Source organism: Phalacrocorax aristotelis, chromosome 6 (genome assembly GCF_949628215.1).
Source record: "Phalacrocorax aristotelis chromosome 6, bGulAri2.1, whole genome shotgun sequence".
NCBI classification, from domain to species: domain Eukaryota; kingdom Metazoa; phylum Chordata; class Aves; order Suliformes; family Phalacrocoracidae; genus Phalacrocorax; species Phalacrocorax aristotelis.
The window spans coordinates 17,522,066-17,544,269 of NC_134281.1; the positions used below are offsets into that span (position 1 = coordinate 17,522,066).

Sequence of the window (22,204 nt, forward strand, 5' to 3'; positions counted from 1 at the left end):
GGGGTTCGCACGCTGGGGATTGTCAATTCATTTTTGGCAGAAAGGAGCAGAAGGTCCCATTCGACCGACTGGGTTTTATTCTAGGAGTTTTAAGGACGCTGAAAAGCGGTACTCCAGCTGGGAAAAGGGTTTGTTTGTAGTGAGCTTAGCTCTTAGAGAAGCGGAGCGAACCATACGCCAACAACCTATAGTTTTAAGGGGGCCCTTTAAGGTAATTACGCCTGTGTTAGCAGGGACCCCTCCCCCTGACGGGGTGGCCCAAAGGGGTACTGTGAGGAAACGGTATGCTAAAATCGAACATTACTGTAGTGTTTTTACAGTCACTGAAGGTACCGCAAAGGTGTTAAACATACAGGAAGAAGCGACAAACCTTCGGGAGGAGGATACCCCTCCTCCTTCTGTAGTTAGGATTGCCCCGCCATTTTCGGAGGAGCTGCGAAACGTATGGTTCGCAGACGCCTCCGCCAAACGAGAGGGCCAACAGTGGAAGTATCGGGCTGTAGCTATTCATGTGGATACCTAGAGGGAAATAATTCCTGAAGGCGAGGGCAGTGCCCAAGTGGGAGAGTTAGTGGCGGTATGGAGTGTGTTTAATAGCGAGGGAAAAGCAGGGACTCCGGTGTACATCTACACTGACTCGTCTGCAGTAGTCAAAGGGTGCACAGAATGGCTCCCTTTTTGGGAACAGAACAACTGGGAGGTAAATCGGGTGCCAGTGTGGCAAAAGGAGAGGTGGCAAGAAATCTTAAATGTTGCCAAACACGGGGATTTTGCAATAGGATGGGTGCCCTCCCACCCGGAAGGGGGTACTCCAGTGAGTGAGTGGAATAATAGGGCGGACGAATTGGCCAGAATTGCCCCTCTGCAGAAGGAGGACCAAACAGGAGAAAATTGGGATAGGCTCCTAGAATGGCTACATGTTAAACGTGGCCACGCGGGGTCTAATGATTTATACAAGGAGGCACATGCCAGAGGCTGGCCTGCCCCTCGGGACGCTTGCAGGGCCTGTATTTCAGCTTGTGAGCAATGCCGACTTCGGCTAGAGCGACATCCCAGGGAGGAGTTCCCACTCCATTTGAGAGACAAAAAGACCCTCTGGGAAGTCTGGCAAATCGATGATATTGGGCCTTTCCGAAAGTCAGAAGGAAAACAATATGTATTAGTAGGCGTGGAAGTAATTTCTGGCCTAGTCCAGGCCGAAGCATTTCCACGAGCACCTGGGGAAAATACAGTGCGGGCCCTGAAATTCTGGTTTAGCTCCCTCCCAAAACCTGGTTCTATTCAGTCAGACAATGGCAGTCATTTTACTGCTACCAGAGTACAGGAGTGGGCAAGGGAAGAAGGAATCAAGTGGGTATTCCACACCCCGTATTACCCCCAAGCCAAGGGGATAGTGGAACGAACTAATGGACTCTCAAAACGATTTCTGAAACCTCATAAGCCGCATTGGGCGGAGCACCTCTGGGATGCAGCTACCGGAGTCAATGGTCGCTGGGGAACAAATGGATGCCCCCGATTAAATGGCTTTTGTCCTAAACCCCCAGTTTTAATTCCAACGTCTCAAGCTCTTAGTGTTCCAAGGGAACCAACCTTCTCTCCTGGACAGCCAGCGTCGGTAGAAATGCCAACCGTTGGGACCGTCCCCCTCATACTTACTGAACCCCTTAACAAATATGCCTGGAAGGCTGAAGATGCCTGGGGGGGAAAGAGCACAAAATTAACACTCGCTGGATTGTTCCCTCATTTTAAGCACGTAGATGAAGCCCAAACTGGGCAAGTCGACGTTTTGTTTCATTTCACAGGAGATCCCTGCGGGAACGCAACCGAATGTGGGAAGATTAACATTTGATTTTGACTATGTGTATTTTTGTGATTGATTGTATAACATTTGTAAGCTTAGGCTGGATTTGTAGAGCAAAATGTCAATTTTGTTGTTTTGGTGTATTGTATGGGTCGCGATCCCTGGAACAATCAGTTATCCCCTCAAAGACTTTAGGGATGAAGGAAATGATATAAAGAATTCTTTTATGCAATTGGCTGAACAAATAGCAAGTGTTTATAACCTCACAGAATGCTGGATATGTGGAGGACCGTTTGGTCTATCAAGTTGGCCCTGGGTAGCTATACCTTTGCTACCAAAATGGTGGGTGAGTAAATATAGCGAAACGAAAGGGAATAAAACATGGCAAAGCTCACATGATTCACCCAGAGAAAGGTAAATACTGTTTGGCTAGAACACAAAAGGATGGCGTCTTTGTGGGTAACGGCACATGTGAATGGACATATCAGAACGTAAGCATAACCGTTCAGGTGGGAGAGGGGCCACATGAAAAGGATGAACTTGTATACAGCTATGCCTGGGTGAATGAAGAGGGATACCAGAATGCATTTCCCAGATTTTGGTCTCTCACACCTAATACCAGCCGAGGCAACTCTGTGGGCCGTGCTTGTATTTGGGACCAGGAAGCAGGAGCTTACAACTGTAAATATTGTAATAGAATAGATTGGCCCCGTTGGAGGAGAACGTGGGAAGGCCTTTGTTCAGACATACCATGTTGTGAAAACTCCACAAAGGAATCGCTATATTGTTGCGTTGAAAGTGGCCGTTTGGTTTAGAACCTACCCCTTATTTTGACCCTTCGCCCCGTGTGGAACATTGGAAAGGACCCTTTGCTAACGGATCAGTGGCCCTCGAGGGACACTGTTGCATATGTGGAAACCATGCATATAAAGCGTTACCAGCAAACTGGTCAGGAATATGTTGCGTTGGGGTGATCCGTCCCTTGGTTTTCTTACTCTCAGAAACAGACGGAGACCATTTAGGCATTTGAATATATGATGATTTGAAGCGGGAAAAACGATCCAAAGTTACTGATACCTCCCTCACCGATGGGAGTGGCCGGTCCTGGGGTAAAGACGTGCGGACCCCCCAGCGTATCATACAACATTATGGACGTGCAACTTGGAACCCCAATTGTTACCGAAAAACGCGGTAAAATCAGAAACAACTCCTTAACACTAATTTAGTATTAAAGAGCAGGCATTCTTTATTCACGGCGCCGGATGCAGGGGGGATCGTTCCTCCTCACGTGCATACCTTACGCACCTTTCCCATACAATTTATAGATCAAAAATTTACCTATTCATACATATTCATTATTGTCCTTTCTACTGATTGGTACAAACTTGCTCGTTCCACATGTAGATTACTGCGCAAACTCAGTCGACTTCTTCTATTGTTCTCTTTTGAGTAGGTGGTATTACTTGGGTCGGTGGTCCGTGAGTCGGTGGTCGCGATCTCCCCCTGCTGGAATTACCTTTTACCCTTTTGGCTCTCAGTCCCGGCAATCCTGGCCAGTTTTCTCAGTCTACTACACAAAACTGCACTTTATCATTCCTTTTGACAGAAGTGCATTCTTCTAGTAACAAAACACATTGTCTATATATAAATGATTAGAAACACAAATTGGTTTTGATCACTACATAGATCGATGGATACGCTAATTCCTATACTCTATGTTCTCATATAACAATTCTAGTTGATTTGGCTACACAATGAATGGGTTAGTGGTGCTCGAGAACCCATTTATAATCTACATTGCATTATCCGGCTGCAAGCCGTATTAGAAATTATCACCAATCAAACAGCTGAGGCCCTCGACCTACTGGCAGATCAGGCAACCCAAATGCAAACTGCAATTTATCAACATCACTTGGTTCTCGACTACCTACTAGCCGAAGAAGGCGGGGTCTGTGGGAAATTGCATGATTCTAGTTGCTGTTTAAAAATCAATGACAATGGCAAAGTCATCAAACAAATTACTGCCGGAATACGGAAATTGGCCCATGTTGCCCCCCAAACCTGGAAAGGCTGGAATGTCGATATGTTCTCCTGGCTTCCAGGAGGTCCTTGGATCAAACAAATCTTATTTTACCTATTGCGTGGTCTAGCTACGTTACTGTTTTTGCCATGTGTCATCCCATGTTTCATTCAGTTAATCCAACGTGTTGTCACAAATATGCAGTTTGTACCCATTGTATCACCTGATGGAGTTAAACACATTGGAGCTGTACGTCAATCTGTGTCATCCACAGCCCAAATTGTACAAAGCGTTTGTCTCCCCAGTCTGTTTTATTTGGAAACTGAATTGTTACTGATGTTAGGCATTGGCCTTGTTTAGAGTTTATCCTGGAAGGGCTGCTGACTGCTGGCGGGTGGTCTCCCTTTTGGAGATCGCTCCAAGGCAACGGCTCCACGGAGGGCTTGGTTTCGCGGAGTGACCTCTTACCATTCCTCTTGGGACTTCCAACGTCCCTGGGTGGGAACGGGCGCAGCGCCGGTGGGGATGGGTGGCATGGGCAGGAGGCAGAGCTGCCCTTCCTGCTGGGGACACGGAGGGGACAAAGCTGCCGGAGTCAGAGCGTTGGTGGCTTTGTAGCTCCTGCACTCGGCCACGTCGGCCCCAGGCAGCGCAGGCTCCTCAGACGGTGGGAGGCAGAAAAAGTGATTCACCCTGGCGTGGCCCTGGGGACGGGAGGGAAGGCTTCAGCCTCAACTTCATCCTCGGCTCTGGCTCCGGCTCCGGCTCTGGCTCTGGCTTCTCCTTCCCTCTGTTTTGCAGCCCAGCCCAGCCCAGCAGCTGGTGCTTCGTGGCAAAGACGAAGCGTGTGGGCAGGTGATGCCCTGCACCACGGGAAAAAGCGGCTGTTCTGCTGCTCTCCAGAGGACGCCAGCTCCTCTGGGGCTGAGGTCTCTTCTCTCCTGTTAGACTTTGGGAAGAGGAGATACCCCAAGCTGCAGAGCACCCTAGGGCTGGGGTTGCTGCTTTCTCTCTGCCTGAGCAGAGTCCTCGCTGGGTGCCGAGTGCCACCTCGTCCATGCCCTCAGCAGCCGGAAGCTCAGCCGTTGCACGTTAAACCTCGACTCAGCCTTCCTCAAGCTGAGGATGAGGAGCGCCTGTGTTGCCAGGGAGGAGACCAGGAGACTCGTGTCTCTCCCTGCATCTTGAAGGACTGCGGGGACAAAGCAGCAGAGGTGAGGTGACAGCCCTGTGTCCCCTCCAGGCAGGGCACGTTGTGCCCCGTGATTCCAGGGCCAGGAGGGAGCCGGGGGGCGGGAGGCTCAGCTGGGTGCTGCCGGTCAGGAATGTGCCCCTCCAGAAACAGCCCCCTCCCCGGAGACACGCACACGCTGGGAGTAGAGCCCCCCTCTCCCAGGGGGGAGCTCCGTGCTGGGGTCCTTCCTCCTCCCCACTGCCCTCACTCACCCTCTCTGATGTACTGCAACTCCTCGTGCCCATCCACCTGCCGTCCAATGAGCCCTGAGGGGATGCAGCCCGTTGGGGACCCTGCTGCCTGTTGGGGACCCCACTGCCCATTGGAGAACCCTCCACCCAGCCCACCTGGCCAGCACAGCTCCCCGGGGTGGGGGCTGACCCTGGGCTGCGGCATCGGGGAGGGGATGGATGAGCCTCCTGCCAGCCCTGCCTGCACAGCCAGGGGTGGGATGGGCAGAAGGAGTGCCCCACAGGTCCTGCGCTGGGCCACAGGGACCCTGGGAGAAGGAGGGAGGGACCACGGGGCTCGTGGCTCACCGATGAACCTGACAGCTTCCCGCCGCAGGGGCTCCTGTGGGCTCCGCAGGTAGGACTGGCTCTGGCGCAGGTATTCCTTGGCCCTGCTCCTGTTCCTGGCCAGCTGGAGGGAGGAGAAGGGTGCACGGTTGGTGCAGAGCTGCCCCCCAGTCTGGCCCTCCCCCCCCGCCCAGGGCCACCCTCCTTCCCCCCAGCAGGACATTCCCAGCTCCCTGCCGTGTGGCATCGGGGTTCGGAGGGAGCAGAGGGCTCCCCAGGGACACTGGGGTGCCGTCCTGCTGGCAGGGTGCCCTTTGGGACTCCAGGGGAGAGGACAGCCTGGGGCAGAGCCTGCTCCAGGAGGGTGCGTACCGCCATGGGGGCACAGGCCTCCCCGTCCCCCATGCTGGGCATGGGGCAGGGCTCACCCAGGGCGGAACCTGGGGGCGCTGGGGCTGTGCGTACCAGGCACTCGCTGATCCTCCATGCCTGCACGGTCTCGCCCAGCTGGGCCAGCTGCCGCCACTTCAGGAACTGTCCAGCACTGCTGAGGGTTTCCTGGGAGGCCTGGTGAGTAGCAGAGATGCCACCACCACCGCCAGGGACACAAGACCCTGTGTCCCCCCTCTTTGGAGGGCTCAGAGCCTGCCCTGCCCGTGCAGGGAAGACGCACCAGCTGGGGACTGATGCTGCCACCGGGTTCAGCACCCTGGGGGAATATAAGGGCAGCCACCCTCTCTGGCTCTAGTGTTTTGGCCTTGGTGACCCCAGGCTGCTGCAGAGCCACAGCGCCGTCTCTGGGGCTGCAGGGACTCACGCCAGGGGTTGTGTGGAGGGAGCTGGGTGGGAAAGGGACCTAATTCCCCATCCACCCGGGGAGCAGGAGGAGAAAGGCAGCAGCGGGCAGGGAGGTGGGCTGTGCCTGGTGCTAGGGACCCAGCGAGCTAGACCTCATGGCGACACACTTTTAAAGGGTCCAGCACCCCCCTGCCCAAGGAACAGGTCAGGTTGGGAGTCCCACCTTGGCCACATTCTTGTCCTCGTCGTGCAGGTGAAAGAGCAGTGGCAGCAGGCTGCCCCACACCACCTCCTTCATCTTCTTCTTTTTGGCATCCACCACAACCCCCATTGTGTTTCGGAAGAGCCGGATGGAGAGCTCCCGCACAGTGCTCGACTCCTGGTGCAGGAGAGGAAGAGGACCTCAGTCTCAAGCCTATGGCAAGCAAGGGGCCCAAAACAGCTGCAGGCAGCCCTGCTCCAAAAGGGAGCAAGCTGTGGCATAGAGAAGGTCTGCCCAGGGAGGCTAGGGTCCCTGGGGCTGGGGGTTGGAGAAGGAGACCCTGCGGAGGGCTGGAGGATGCTGCCAGGGCAGGGTGTGCATCGGTGGGGCTCAGCACGTCTGCCAACGTCCTGCAATCCTCGTCTCTGCCGCGACAGGGAGGCTGAGCCAGGGTGGGTCCACGTGGCGGGTTTGGGACACACCACAGAGCTGCCAAGGGCAGCGATGGGGTCTGGGGGCTGCGGGGCAAAGCATCCCCCTGCAGAGCACGGGAGGCATGAATGGAGGTGCCTGTTGAGAGGGGCACGGGTCTCTCCCCCAGCCTTACGTCGCTGAAGAGCGGCTGGAGCTTCTCAGCCAGCGCCAGGGCAGTCAGGCTGAGCGTCTTCCCCTCCAGCAGCCGGAGCAGGTTGCTGAGCAGGGACAGGGCGATGGCGCTGGCATCACTGTCAGCACCCTGCAGCTGCTCCATGACATACGGCAGCAGGACGAGGGTTTTCCTTGCCTGTTGGAGACACACCATCTCCTTTTTGTAAAGGAGCGACCTACCAGAGGGGTGAAAACCCTCTCCGCGCAGACTGGCCTCCCACTAGCTTCTCAGCAGGCAGTGCAGGTCACAAGGGCAAGGTCCTGGCAGACAGGGCTTACCGCCATGGCCGTGAGAAGAGCAGGGCGCAGAGGGTGAGGACAGACAGCTCTGGCTCCTTGCCAGCCCCTTGGCTACCCCCTTCTCCACCAGACCCCCTGGGTAGGCTGGTGGGCACCTGGTGCTGCCTGGAAAGCTGCCCGAGCTGCCAGCAGCCCCTGCCGCAGCTGCTGCGTTTCACCCCGGGGCTCAGCACCCCACGGTCAGGCTCTGCAGACCCCACGCTCGGGCTGGTCACTCTGCCACCAGCACCCCTGCCAGGACGTGCTGGCAGCAGAAGCCCCTTCCCCTCGGCACTACTGCCTCTCTCCTTGCACGGCACAGTCATGGGGCAGAGGGCGGGGCAGGCAGGAGAGCTGGCAGCAGCCGGCACGGCTCCCTGTGCCCAGAAAAGCCCGAGCCACCACGTTACCCGTCACCCACTGCTCCACCCTGGGCTGCTGTCCCGGCTGTCCCTGCTGCCCCCTACTCACCGTGTCGGGCCTCTCACTGAGCCTGAGGAGGCCCCTGAGCACCAGGCTGGGCATCCCCAGGCACTGGCTCTGCAGATACATGGGGAAGATTTCCAGGGCACGGTCCAGCTCTTCACTGAGGCTGGTGCAGCCCAACATCTGAAACACGCACAGCGGGAGCTGGTGAGGTGTGGTGCTGCCTCCAACCACTACCTCAGGGCAAGGATGCTGGGTCACGACCAAGCCCAGACACAGGCAGCAGGGACTGTGGAGAAGCCCCGTGCCCCACGCTCCACCACACTGGTTGCTCGCCTGCTCCTCCACGGCGACAACCAGAGCCCATCTGCTGCCCCAGCTCCCCCCACAGCAGCTGGCATGGGAGAGCTGAGCATCGGAGAGAGCTTGGAACAGTGCCGTCAGGCTCACCTCAACGAGGAAGACCATGGCGATCATCCCCCAGGTGGGCTCCTCCACACTGAGGAGTTCTGCCAGATGGCAGAAGATGGTGGAGAGCAGGGGTCTTGGGGTCTTCATCATCTCCCTGGCAGGGGGAAGGAGGCACCATCAGGCCTGAGCCAGGCAGACGCATATCTTTGGGGTTTGCACCACTCTGGGCATCACCCACCTGCAGCGCTTTCTTTGAGCAACGGGAGCCCTCTGCCATCTGTGCCCCCAAGGGAGGGGGTGACATGGGGTGATGGTCCCCGAGGAGCAAGGGAGAAGGGCCTCTCACCTGGCCACAATGCGGACTCCCATGAGGTGGGTCTGGCTGCTGAGCAGGGCATCCCAGCCACCCTGCGCCTCAATGGCCAGCGCCTGGCTCTCAAAGCCCATGCTGCAGAGCAGCACTCTCATGGACTGCACCACAGACCTGCACAAAGAGAAATGCTCAGCTCCCACTGGCACCCCTGCCTTGGCTCCAGGTAGCTGGCAGGGATGAGAGGACAGGGATGGAGCACCTGATGGGACCGAGCAGATCCTCTTGGTGCTCCCTCCAAAAGATGTGCACCTCCTGCACCGTCAACTCCGTGGTGAATGACACTTGGAAAAGCAGTGCCAGGAAAAGCTGGGAGAAAATCGCCTCCACCTCCCGCAGGCAGATGCGCTGCAGGAGGATCTCGCTTACCGTCCTGGCTGCCTGCAGAAGACAGCTAGACACTGAGACGTCCCTACGCCCCTGGGGACGTCAAGGCTTGGGATGGGCAGGGAAGGAGAGTGGAGGCCCTGGACAGCCGAGAGCAGCCCCAGAGGTCGGTGAGGCCTCATCCAGTAACTCACAGCCAGGGAGAGGACGCGGGGGTTGTCCCCAGTAGAGGTGGAGGTCTTGCACGGCGACTGGTTCATCAGCCTGCTGAGCAGCTCCTGCAGCACCTTCTCCGCAACCTGGGGCTTGGAGAGTGTCACCTTCCACATGCGCATCGCAACACTGCGGGGACCCGGGGCTCTGTCAGCAGGGACACCCCAGAGGATGGCCAGGCTGAAGTCCCTCGGGAGGGTCTTAGGGCCCCTCTCCCGGAGTGAGAGGACCCCCAAAGGCTGGTGGGCCCCGTACCAGGTACATGTTGGGGAGCACTGCAACAGGCTGGCCACCACCATGCTGGGCTGTTTGTGCATCAGCACCAGCAGGGCCCTCTCCAGGCTGTTGAGGGCTACCACCGCCCTGATGAAGGGCAGGTTTCTGTAGATGGCCCACACGATGTTCAGCACCTGGACGACAGACACAGAAGGGAGTGGGGGTGTCAGCAGGGTGAGCGCAGCTGTTTACCCAGCTCCCACTGGGAGCCGCTTTGCATTCCTGCTGCAGTACGCTGGCTTGAGATGGCATCAGTGCTGGTCAGGCACAGGGCCCAGGGAGGAACGATCCTCTGGTGGGCCCGAGTGTTGGCTGTGCCACCCACGGGCTACTCACCTGTCCCATCGGGAAGGCAGGGTCTGCCACAAGGACTTCCACCATGTGGGCAGCCACCCTGATGCTGTAGGCGCTTGGGGCTCTCAAGCTCTTGATGGCCATGAGGATGATGTCTACCTGGTCAGAGGGCTGGAGGTGGTACTTGAACATCTGTGCGATGAAGGAGAGGAGGGGAGGTTTGTCACCTAGAGCATCACACAGAGCATCTTGGCTGTGCAGTGAGAGTGGGATGCAGAGCTGCGCTGGGGAGGAGACCGATGGTGGGGGTCAGGGTTCTGTGGGGAAGCGGAGCTTGCTGCGGGCTTTTGCCTAGCCTCCGCTCAGGAACAGCGTGAGCCCACATCATCCCCACGCATCAGGTGTCCCTTCACTCATGCTGACCACCCCAGGCAGGAGCCGAAGGCACTTCTTACCGAAAAGATTTTGTTAGCGCTGCTTTTTTGCGAGATCTGCCCGTCCTCCCAGAGCTGCAGCTGCCCTGTGTCATGCAGCCAGGGCCACCTGCCTGGGGAGGACGAAAACCAGGGTGCTCAGAGAGAGGGTGAAGAGCTGGAGGTGCAGTCTGAGAGCTTTAGGCAGAAAAGTCACTAGTAAAGAAAGAGGGCACCCAGGCAGGTCTGGGGAGCAGATACCCAGGGAGGGTCTGGGGCTATTGCGAACAGGGGCAAGGGGAAATGGCTCTTTAGACTGCAGGCAGGCAGGCTGGATCAGGCTTTCTCTCACCAAGGAGAGTGGTCCCTTGCTGCCCGTGCCTGGGGGCACCCAGCCCATCACAGCTTCTCTTACTTCTCTGCTGCAGGATGAAGGCATGCAGGTGACGGAGAGCTTTTGCAGCTTCGCGGCGGGTCGCCTTGTCCTTACAGGTGCAGCAGAGGGTGAGGTGCCCAACCAGCCTCCCCAGCATCACAAACCGATGTGTCTTGGAGCACTGATGCCTGAGGACTACAGCTTGTGCGAAGCAGGGGCAGACCTGGAGGAAGAGAGGCAGTGTGGGTATGAGGTGAGCCTAGGCACAAGGTGAGCCCCGGCTGCTCCCAGAGCAGCCAGGCAGCAGCCCAGCGCAGGGGAGGGCTGCTGGACCCAGGTTCCTGCCTTGGGAGAGAGCACGGACAAGGACAGGGGCAGGGCAAAGACCCCTGCTCCTGACTTCCTGCTGACTGGGTGCCCAGCTTCCCTGGGAGGTGCTGGGGCTCAGGAGCACAGCGATGGGGGACTGGGGCTGCCCAGACTGGGAGCTCGGTACCTGCAGCAGGGGTTCGGTGGCGATGAAGTTGGCCAGCCTGGCAATCCGTGCCACAGCCCTCTCCTGCACTGCTGCTAGCTTGGAATCGGTGAAGGGCAGCAGGAGCTGGGAGGAGAAAAGCTGCTGATCTGCCAGGGAGGTGGCATGGCACAGCACGGCATGGCCAGGCTTGCGCCGGGGCAGGGCCTGGGCCCAGGGCACGTGCCCTTCTTGCCCCTCGAAGCAACCTGCTGCAGCCAGGCAGGCCACCGCATCCCACTCCTGCCGCTGCCTCTGCTGCCTTCCACTCACTCGCTCCCCACCCAAAAAAAGGTCCCTCCACCCCCCACCCAAGGAACCCAAGACTTTGGGGTGACCACCTCCCTGGGGACCTGTGGTGGAGGCTCTAGGATGTGGCCCGGGGGAAAGTCCCAGGGCTGGGCTCCCCTTGCCAGACAGGCAGATCCATCTGTGAGGGAGTGTTGGGCAGGACGAACAGCAGGCAGGGCTGCAGGAGCGGGGTGGGCTGGGGCAGGAGCAAAAGGAGCTCTGGCAGCAGCCAGGAGGCAGGGGGCTGGTGGGGAGGCAGCGCAGGGAAGGAGGAACATCTTTGCCCCCCTCCTTGCACCAGGCACTGATTGGGGAGGGGCGGGGCACCACTCAAGCCATGGGTCAATGCTTGTGGGGACCCTGTGCCAAGGCCAGACCTGCAAGATGTTCTGCAGCTCCAGGATGCCGAGAGCACCGGCGCTGCTTACCAGCACCTGCAGCATGCTGTCCATCGTGGCCAGGGTCTGTGAGGGGGACAGAGTCTTGGGGCAGCCCTAGAAGCCTGGGCGGGGTGGGGGGTGGGCGTGGCTGCACCCTGCGGTGCCCAGGAAGGGGCCTCGGGGTGGGGGAGCTCCCCGTGGCTCACCCCGTGGCATACCTCGGAGTAGAGAGAAGCCTCAGGGCCCTGGGTGTCCTGCGGAGGGAGGTGGAAGATGCTGCAGAAGCAGATGTGGAGGAGTCTGCTGCTCATCTCCTGCAGAAGCAGCCCCGCCTTGCTGTGGGGACAGAGAGGTGCTCTTCAGACACAGCAAGGAGGAGACAGACCCCAGGGTTGGAGACCTGGGCTGATCCCCATGACACTGACACTTGCATTTGGAGGGAAAAGCCTATGGCACCCCTTGCCCTGCTGTCTGCCTCCCTCTTGGACCCAGGACTGGGGGTGGCCCCTGCCTGGGAGAGGTGCCGTTAGGGCTGCCCAGCAGTGGGGAGGCCAAGCTGGGGGCTGCGGCAAGTACCTCATGGAGGCGATGGTCAGCATGGCTTGCCGCCACACCACAGTACCCAGGTGGTCAGTGGGCTCCTCTTGCAGCAGCACCTGTGCAGCACAGCAGGGTGGGATGGATCGGGATGGGGCAGTCTCCCTTGCCCATCAAAAGCCTGCGGGGCTGGCAGAGCCCAGGTGCCACCATCCCAGCACTCCCTCCCCACCCAGTGGTCCCAAGCCCCATGGTGGGAAGGGCTGTGCCCATCACAGAACCACAGGCTGGCCGAGAGACCTGCAAACGTCATTGGGTCCAAGCCCCAGCTCCAGCCAGGCCACGCAGCTGGCTTTCAAGCATCTCCAAGGATGGAGACCCAGAGCAGTGCTCACATGCACCCCACTGCCCGGCTGAGCCCTCTCCTGCCCCCAGGGCTCTGCCCACTGCCCACTGCCCCTGCCTCACCTCGATGGCCTCCACCACCTCCAGCAAACAGAAGTAAAGCATGTCCCATGTTGTGGAGCCCGCGCTGCTGGTGCTACAGATGGTGTAGATGGAGGCCAGAAACTTCAGCTTCTCCTCCTCTTGCTGCCAGCCAGGGAGGGGACAGGCGGCCAGAGAGCGTCAGGGGGGTGAGACAGGTTGGGGGGGAGGGGGGCAGCACAGCCCCCAGCACCTTGCGAGCGTGGGATGGGGGCAGAAAGACTGGTCAGGAGACATGGGCGCAGCCTCATAGAATTGGCCTTGGATACCTTTGGTCTGCTCCTGAGGAAGGCTCGGATGATGTCCAGGTTATCCTCGTTCTGCCCGGGCAGAGCCAAGGTGGAGCAGCACGGATCTGGCCGAGAGAAGGCAGGCAGGGCTGGGGGGCGAGCAGGGGACAAAAAGCCAAGCCCTCTGCCCAGCTCCCAGGGATGTCACCAGTCCTGGCTCAAGGCTGGGACACAGGTGTCCCCTGTGAGCCCCAGGGGCGAGGGCGCAATGCTGGAGGGCAGCACGGGGAGGGGGGTCTGGCGTGCCCAGGTGAGGGACAGGCTACCACCGGCTGGCAGGGAGGATCCCTGTCCCGGGGTGCCGTGACAGGGATCCTCCCTGGCCACTGTGCCATGGGAGCCCCGATGCCAGCCTGGCTGGGCAACGCGAGCGCGGGACCGGGCAGGGACGGGCAGGCAGCCCCCTGCCCGCAGCGCCTGCACACTCACCCGCCTGCAGCGGCTGGACCTTGCACATCTCGCTTGGCTTTGGCCCGGAGTGGGGAGCCAGGGCAGCTACACCCTCCTTCTCCCCCCAGGCCTGCCTGGGCCTGCTAGGGGGTCTCCCTGCCATCCTGCGGAGGAAAGGGGTGAGGGGGACCCTGTGCCCCACAGGGCTGCCCTGCCAGGGGCAGTGGGGCAGAGGTGGCCATGCTTGGGGGGCTCTTTGCTCTCACCCTGTCCTAACACCGTCCTCCCAGACACTGGGGGGGACAGCACTGGGTGATCCAGGGTGTCACAAAGTGCCCCAATAGCACTCCCCCGGGGGGCACCCACAGACTGCCCCCTTCCCCTCTTCCCCAGGACCCCTCCTTGCCCCGGGGGGGTGGGGGGTGGGTGAGACTGACTCCCTCTTCCTCCTCCTGCTACGGGGCTGGGGTTTACCTGTAGCGGGGCACCCCCCTTGTCGCAGGGACCCCTCTGTACCCTGTCCCCTTGCTCCCAGGGGCTGGTGCCGCCCAACCTGCAGCTGGGCTAAGCTGGGCTGCAGCCCCCAGCCCCTCGGGCACGCTGAGACTCTTTTCTCTTCCACACACGAGGCCCGGGACGAGGCCCGCGGGGCTCCCCTCGCTCGAAGGCTGCTGGGCACTCGGAGGGGCCGGACGCCCTCCCGTGCGCTCAGCCGCAGGGACGCACAACTGCGGGGGGCGGCCGCGTTCCCCGCTTACTAGTTGCCACGCGCCTGGAGGGTTCCACCAGCTGGCACCGGGCGGGGGGGGCCGGGGTGGGACGGGGCTCCTCGCTCCCCTCCCCGGGGCACAGGGCCCCGCCGCGCGCATACTGGTTGCCACGCGCCTGGAGGGTTCCACCTGCTGGCACCGGGCGGGGGGGGCGGGGTGGGACGGGGCTCCTCGCTCCCCTCCCCGGGGCACAGGGCCCCGCCGCGCCGTAGGAGCCGAGGTGGGGCCCCCGGGCCCGGCGGGGCCAGCGCCGAGGCGGGTGGGCAGACAGGTCGGTGCCAGGGGACGGGCAGGAGGAGGTAGCGGGGCAGGCCAGGGCGGCAGGAGCCGTGGGGCATTAGACATGGTAATTTAGGTGAATAAAGTGGATTTGGTTTGGTTTGGGTTTTGTGTTGTTCTTTTTTTTTTTATTTTTTATTTAAAACAGAGTCCTCCAGAGCTCGGGTCTGGCCAAAGCTGAGGGAAGGGGGCAGACCCTCACAGAGGGCAGAGCCGCAGCATGATATGGGTGCCAGCAGGGTCAGGGGGCCACGCGCCATCCCCCGCTCCGGCGCTGCCGGCCCCAGGAGGGTGGTTGCACGAAGGACATGGGGCGCAGCACCAGGGACAAGGGTTTCATGACCCAGGTGCAGCGGCTCCGGGGCCAGCGGGCTAGGAGCTGTCAGGGACATGGGAGCTGGGGGCTGTAGCCCTCCGCTTCAGGGGGATGATGCAGATGCTGGTTTTGGCTTCTTTGATTCTCCACCACCGGCCAAGCCTGCAGATGAGAGAGATGGGGGTCACCCTCCACCGAGCCCTCGAGGCAGTGGAGGCTGTGCCCCCAGCCAGCGCTGGGGAAGGGGGACGGTACCGGTGCTCCTGCCCGAGGCCGGCCACCAGGAAGTCACCGGCTGCCGAGAACTCGAGGCTGTTGACAAAACCCACCTGGAGGGGACAGGGCAGGGCGAGAGGCTCGCGCAGCCTCCTCCTGCTGCCCAGGGAGGGGAGAACCCGCCGAGAGACACCCCCAGCCCAGCTCCAGCATCCCCAACCTCCTGACCCATACCAACGCGATAGCCCAGAGGGGCTCCAGCTTCCAAAATCCCTCACTGCACTTCCAGAGCTTCACACTAGCACTGTGGGAGCCTAGGGTAGAGAGAGAAGACTGCCATGCACCCCAACCTGGGGCAGGGGCAGGGGCAGGGGCAGGGCAGACCCCCTGCACCCCCAAACCCTTGCTCCAAAGCAGCTGCCCCACACCTGTAGCCAGGAGGTCACTGTTGCGCAGGGCAGCCACCGCCAAGATGCAGTACGGCTGCTGCAGGCCCTGGGCGTCCTGCATGCCGTGCGCCTGCCGGGCCAGCACCAGCGGCTTCTTCTTCGCCAGCCCCCACAGGGCTACAGACCTACCAGGGAGGGGAGGCATGAGGGGGTTGCAGGAGGGGGCTTTGCCTACCTACCCCAGGCACTGTCGCGGCCCCGTGCTCACCCGTCATCGGCACCCGACACCACGTGCTCCTTGCTGATGAGCTGGATGAAATCAGTGGAGCCCCTACAAAGAGAAGGGGCAACTACCATCAGTTACAAGCGTGCTTTGGGATCCTGCTTAGGAGTGTCGTGGTTTAGCCGGCAGCTCAGCCCCACACAGTCGCTCGCTCACTCCCCCACCGGTAGATGGGGGAAAGAATCAGAAGGGTAACGCTCGCGGGTTGGGATAAGAACAGTTTAATGATTAAAATTAAAAGAAACAACAACAGAAATGCAATGTAAAGGAGAACAACGAGAGGCGCAAAGCCCCGGGGGAGGGAAAGGGAGGGGGGAGGGGAACGAACCGCCGAATACTGGTCATGGTGTCACATGGTATGGAATGAACATGCCATTGGCCAGTCGGGGTCAGCTGCCCCCACCATGGCCCTGCCCCTCCCAGCCCCCCCCCCCCCCCCCCACCACGCGGCAGAGCGCAGGAAGCTGGAAAGGTAGCTGACCCCCACAGTGAGAAGAATTAACCCCGTCTCAGCCAAAACCAGCACAAGGAGACAAGGGCTCACTGGGACATCAGTGTCTCCAGTATGCCAGCAGGCTTCTGGTGATGCTTGGCACCCTCACACCACTGCCCCAGCCGGACCCACTTGCCCACAACCCCCTCTCCCACCCCAGACCTACTGGTGCCCATAAAACACGAGCTGTGACTCCTCGGGGATCTTCCAGAGCCGCACGGTGCCGTCCCGTCCCCCCGCCGTCACACAGCACTCACGGCTCAGGCTGTCCAGCCCCGTGATGACATCCTGCTGCCCGAACCTGGAGGGGGAGGTGGCAAAGAGCTGCGGCAGGCACAGCCCCCCGCCACATTTCTTTCCCCAGGTGAGGGAGGCTCAGTGGGGTGTGTGTGTCCCCAGGCTCTTACAGGGTCTCCATGTCTGCGTTCTCCGCCACGTTCCAGACCTTGACGCAGCGGTCATGGGAGGCACTGTACAGCTGGTGCGTGCCCTTCCGGAAGGACAGGCCCTGCGGACGGACAGCCGGACATAGGGGGAGTGGTGAGGGGCACCGGGGAGGACAGTGCTGCCTGGCCCTGCAGGCGTCGCAGCCAATGCCCCCGACTCACCGAGATGGCATCGCGGTGCCCAGTGAAGATGTGCAGGCGCTTGCAGGTGGCGGTGTCCCAGACCATGATCAGCTTGTTCCTGTCTCCCGTAGCCTGGCAGAACACAGGGGATACCCAAGACCTGCCCCATGAGGACCCACCACACATCCCAGCCTATGCTCCCACCCCAAGCGCTTTGGAGGGTCCCAGGGACGCCTTCTTGGCTCCAGTGGAGGTAGGGGCTGCTTGAAGCCAGCAAAGTACACCTGGGCACGAGATACCGCTCTCCGCAGGACCCCAGGAGGAGATGCACTCCCCAACAGCACCCCTCCGCAACATACATGGCAGCACCAGCCCCCTCTCCTGTACCAGGTACTTGCCATCCGATGAGATGGCCATGCAGAGGACGTGGGATGCGTGCCCCATGTGCCGCTCCTCGGTGCCCTTCTTCCCCCCGGGCACCACGCACGGCCTCTTCCCGCTCTCCACCTCCCCTACGGGAAAGGCATCGCCGTCACGCCCTGGGAACCTCCCAACATATTGGGAAGCGCCAACGAGCCTCCCACAGAGCCCAAAACGATGCACGTGCACATCCCTGGAAGGGGCAGGGGCCCAGCCACCTCCACAGGCACCCACGCTCTTGCTGCTGCAGGGTCCCTCCCTGCAGGGTTCAGGCTGGGGGAACAGCCAGTCGCGGCCCCAAGGGAACACTTGCATTTGATGCGGGAGCCGTCCTTGGAAGCCGAAAAGATGAACCTGTCATCTGGAGAGATGACCAGGCAGGTGACGGGCAGCTGGTGCCCCCGCAGCACTCGAATGCTGGCTGGATCCGGAGGCTGCACCCGCAGGGAGAGCGGGATGTGAGCTGGGCCTCCCTCGGTCCCTTCCCCTGGCATGGGAGTACCCAAGCACAGCTCCCTCCCTCCTCCAGGGCACCAGCCCCCGGCACCCTGGGCAGAAGGAGGGCCCTGGTCCCGGAGCCAGCACCGTAACTCGGGGTGCCGGCCCTGGCTGTGCGCGAGTGCCCCCAAAGCCGGCACTTAGAGCCTGGCAGCCCCCGGCGCCCCCAGCGCTGGGCACTTACGTCTTTGGCGACCAGGCGCTGCAGCCGACCCTTCTGCTCCAGCTGGGCAAGAAGCGGGAGGCTCAGTGGAGGCGGCCCCGGCCCCGCGGGAGCGGGGCAGAGCCCGCCGCCGCCGCCGCTGCCGGGACTGGGGGGACGCGCCCGCCCCGCTGCTCACCACGTCCTCTTTCAGCCGGTCGCCGATGAGATCCGCCGGATGCGTCTCCTCCTCCTCCTCTGCCGCCGCCCGCTCCTCCTCTGTGGCGGACGCGGGGCGTGAGGGCCGGGCTCAGCACCGAGGGCTGCACGCCCCTCTGCCCCACCGGGGTACCGGCACCGGGCGGCACTCACCGTGCTGGCGGAGCTCCTCCAGGTACAGCTTGGCCAGGCGCAGCTTCTTCTCCTGCGGCGTCTCCTCCACCTCCTCCTCTACCGCCGCCTCCTGCCGCCGCCGCCGTCCCAACGACGGGCTGCGGGGACAGGCGTGAGCACCGGCACCGGCACCGGCTTCCCCCCGCGGCGCGGCTCGTACCTCGTCGACGGACCAGACGGCCGCTGCCCGCGACCTCCTCTCGGCGCCCAGGACCTGAGGACCGAACCAGGGTGACTCCAGGGATGGAATCGGACGGGACGGGACACGGACACCGACCAGAGCGACCTCGCAGGGGCAGTCACTCCGCAGCCCCCTCCGCCCCGCCCGGCCCGGCCCTCACCGCCGCCCGCGGCCGCCGCCGTCCCGCCGCCCCGCGTGGGGCTTTGGCCCTACAGCTGCCCGCCGCCGCCATGCTGCCGCTCCACGTGCTGCCCGCCCCGCCGGCTGCAGGGGCGCGCCCCGCGCCTATTGGCTGCAGCCGACTAGGTCCCCCTCCCGCCGCGCCTGCGGCCCCGCCCCCGCTTCCTATCGGCGGGCCGCGCTGTCACTCGAGTAGTGACGACTCCGCCGCGCCCCCCGGTGCTGCTGGGCCTGCCCCCTCGGCGACACAGCCCGCCCCCTAGTGCTGACAGCCACGCCCCCTCGGCGGCTTGCCCCGCCCCCGGTGCTGCTGGCCCCGGCCTCTCGGCGCAACGACACGCCCCCTGGTGCTGCCTGGCTTCTGGTCCCGTAGCACGGCCTTTGCGGGCTCCCAAGGACCCCGGCCTTGGCTGTCGCCGGGGGTAGTGGTGGGACGGCCTGTCCCGGCGATGCTCTCAAGCGCTAAAACCGGCTTTTGTTCGGAAGCTTTATTTTGCGCATTTAGTGTCTTGTCTCTGGCACCTGGGGAGGCGTGGAAGGGCAGCGGGAGCACCCTTCGGCTGCTCCAAGTTAGGCAACAGGCTCGCTTCCTCAAGGATAAGCAGCCAAAGAGTGTCACCACGCGTACCCAGAGCATCCTGGAAGGGCTGCTGACTGCAGGCGGGTGGTCTCCCTTTTGGAGATCGCTCAAAGGCGACGGCTCCGCAGAGGGCTTGGTTTCCCGGTGTGACCTCCTGAGGGCGAAAAGGGGAAAAGGGGATAGCAGCATTAAGGTGTGACCCTCTCAGGACCATAAAGCCCCTTTGTGTTAGGTAAAATGGCCACTCAGAAGGCAGTTAACGCCCACGATTTTGTCTCTTCACCGGCTGTACCATCTTTTGGAGGTGCACCAATCTCGCCCCTCACCCCGGGGACAAGATTGGGTGAAAAAACATTGGTTTCAACCGCAGAGTGTAGTAGGCAGGATAAGGGTAGTGTAGAAGGAAGCTAGGGTTAGACCGGGGAAAGGAAAAGCTGTAATTTGCGCAGTCCTGGGAGCGAGTCTGTCAGCAGCGGTGGAAGAGAGGAAACGGAGGCTTTGTCAAGCCGATGTCACAATAGACTCACTGCAGGTGGTCATAAAGTCACTGCAGGAACAATTGGAGGGAAACAAGCGATTGTTGCAGGAGGAGAGAAATCAAAATGCCATACTGAAGGAAGAATTGAGGGATCAGCTTTTGAGGGAAGCAGATACACTGGCAGAGGTAGAGGTGAAACTTTCAGAGAAAGGGGTACGGCAAGTTTACCCTCAGGGAGTCTTGCAGAGGGCAAGGGAAACTGTAGAAAGCTTCCCTCACATGTATCCACTCTTTAAAACAGAGTACTTGTATGAGGACAATAACGATGACCGTCCTCAAGTTCTCACCAAAGAAGTCCCATTTACAGCAACCGAAGTAGCAAAGTTGAAAAAAGACTTTGCAAGAACTCCGAAGGAATCGGAGACAGAATATGTGTGGAGAGTGTCCCTGTCAGCAGGGGGGGATGGAATTTTGTTGTCGGAGAAAGAAGCAGAAGGCTATTGGGGTCCAGGTGTGTTCTTAACTACAGGTAATCGCCGAGCCCCATGGTCATTAACCCAGAGGGCTGCGTATTGGGCCGGAGGGCTGAACCCTTTGGAGAGGGGAGATCCCCTTGCCATAACAGGTACGGTGGATCAACTAGTGGAAAGCGTGCAGAAAGCAGCCTGTCTCCAAAAGATGTATGATCGGGAGCTCAAGCCCCACCAGAGTTCCCCGATGATGATGCCTGTAGACCCAGGGAGGATGACTCCCCTGATCCGGGGACTCCCTGACTCCCTGAAACCCACTGGGATCCAATTACAGGGGAGAATTCAAAATAATTCCGAAGGAGAAAGAACTGCGGCCACTCTGGAAGGGATAATAACCCCTGACCATTGGCGGTTGGGAAGGAAAGTGTGGACGTGGAGGGAGGTAGCGCAGGAATTAATTAATTTTGGGAGAAAATATGGCCCTGATGGTGGATCGTTCCAAAAAACCGAAACAAGGGTTGTACGGTCTGCAGAGCAAGTTAACAATCGGCAGCTGTCAATTGGGAAGGGCCAGGATTTGAGGCCACTCCGCAACAATCATCCCGGGAGAGAGAGACTCCTAAGTCGACAGGGCTTATGGCATCTAGGGCTTCAGAAGGGCATTCCTCGAGACCTGATGGATGGACTCCCGACCCCAAAATTGGAAAAACTTGTACAGAAATGGTCAGGGAAGAAGGCCACTCTCGGAGTAGTTGCCGCTGCTCCACCCCTGATAGATCTTGAGGGGGAGCTGACTAGGGAAAAGGCGGAAAACTAGACCCTCCGTTCCCCAAAGGTGAGGAGAGGAGCGGAGGATGGATGTTTGTAAGACAACTCACCTTGAATCTAAGAGGGGATTTATTAGTCACAGTAGCTGTAGGACCAAGGAAAAGACCGGTAATTTTTCTAATTGATACTGGGCCACAAATCACCGCACTGATGCAGACCGAAGCAGAACGGTGCGGGATCTCTATCCCATCTAGAAATCTAATTATCTTAAATGCTCTGGGAAAGACACAGTCAATGCCTATGAGTTCAGTGACACTATGGTTCCCAGGAGAGGAAGCCCCCATCAATACCATGGTAGCCATAGGACCTTTTCAGACAAACATTTTAGGCATGGCTGCGTTGAAGGGAAGGCAGTGGCATGACACCCAGGGGAACTCGTGGTCTTTTGGCATCCCCCAGGTCAGGCAATTAACTGAAACATCTTGGGCGGAGGTGCGCCTATTGCAAACGGCACCTGGCCTTCCCCCCTCCAAGATTACCAACGTAAAACCCTATGCGTTGCTGCTAGGAGCCAGGGAAGGGATAGCCCCAGTAACTGAGGATCTCAAACAGCAGGGAATTTTAGTGTTTACTCACTCCCCGTACAATTCACCAGTGTGGCCAGTATGCAACCCTAATGGAAAATGGCGCCTGACCATTGACTATCGGCGACTGAATGCAAACACTGGCCCCCTGACTGCGGCTGTACCCAACATAGCCGAATTACTTGCAGCCATTCAAGAACAGGCCCACCCTATCTTAGCAACCATTGATGTGAAGGACATGTTTTTTATGGTTCCACTCCAGGAGTGTGATCGAGACCAATTTGCTTTTACCTGGGAAGGACAACAGTACACTTTTACCCGTTTGCCTCAGGCATATAAACACTCGCCTACCTTGGCCCACCATGCCCCAGCACAGGAATTGGCAATAATCCCATCAGAAAGAGAGGTCAAAGTCTATCAGTATATTGATGACATACTAAAAGGGGGACATACCATAGCTTCGGTGCAGACTATGCAGGACAGAACTATTAATCACCTGGAAGGAACAGGCCTTCAAATACCCAAAGAAAAAACACAAGCCCCTGCCAGTGAAGTTAAGTTGTGGGGCATCTGGTGGAAAGGAGGGTCAGCCTGTATTCCTCAGGACACCCTCTCAGCATTAGATCAGGTAAAAATTCCGGAAGGTAAAAAGGAGCTGCAACACACCTTGGGATTCTTGGTCTTTTGGAGAAAGCATAAGC

The 22,204-nt window shown here is 59.8% G+C and overlaps 3 protein-coding genes and 1 long non-coding RNA gene across 4 annotated transcripts; 1 reads left to right on the forward strand and 3 right to left on the reverse strand.

The window, feature by feature from the left end:
* Positions 1 to 4,807: 4,807 nt before the first annotated feature.
* On the reverse strand, positions 4,808 to 8,398 carry LOC142058279 (maestro heat-like repeat-containing protein family member 6). The gene is made up of 7 exons (XM_075095438.1): positions 8,377 to 8,398; positions 7,972 to 8,109; positions 7,181 to 7,357; positions 6,595 to 6,750; positions 6,039 to 6,140; positions 5,595 to 5,697; positions 4,808 to 5,013 (listed from the first exon to the last, which is right to left on the reverse strand). Exons 1-7 carry the CDS (start codon positions 8,392 to 8,394, stop codon positions 4,808 to 4,810), a joined length of 900 nt encoding a protein of 299 aa, XP_074951539.1. The 5' UTR covers positions 8,395 to 8,398.
* Positions 8,399 to 8,428: 30 nt separating this feature from the next.
* On the reverse strand, positions 8,429 to 9,012 carry LOC142058338 (uncharacterized). The gene is made up of 3 exons (XR_012660918.1): positions 8,910 to 9,012; positions 8,684 to 8,821; positions 8,429 to 8,491 (listed from the first exon to the last, which is right to left on the reverse strand). It is a non-coding gene; the product is annotated as an uncharacterized LOC142058338 (long non-coding RNA).
* A 2,475-nt stretch (positions 9,013 to 11,487) lies between these two features.
* LOC142058280 (uncharacterized) lies at positions 11,488 to 13,561 on the reverse strand. The gene is made up of 7 exons (XM_075095439.1): positions 13,534 to 13,561; positions 13,084 to 13,193; positions 12,797 to 12,919; positions 12,368 to 12,447; positions 12,010 to 12,127; positions 11,717 to 11,875; positions 11,488 to 11,589 (listed from the first exon to the last, which is right to left on the reverse strand). The coding sequence occupies exons 1-7, from the start codon at positions 13,559 to 13,561 to the stop codon at positions 11,488 to 11,490; spliced, it is 720 nt and encodes a 239-aa protein (XP_074951540.1).
* A 5,112-nt stretch (positions 13,562 to 18,673) lies between these two features.
* On the forward strand, positions 18,674 to 20,980 carry LOC142058281 (uncharacterized). Its single transcript, XM_075095441.1, is given in 2 exon segments — positions 18,674 to 18,688; positions 19,436 to 20,980. Coding segments are annotated over 2 exon segments (1,548 nt in total). The 3' UTR covers positions 20,969 to 20,980.
* Positions 20,981 to 22,204: the final 1,224 nt, after the last annotated feature.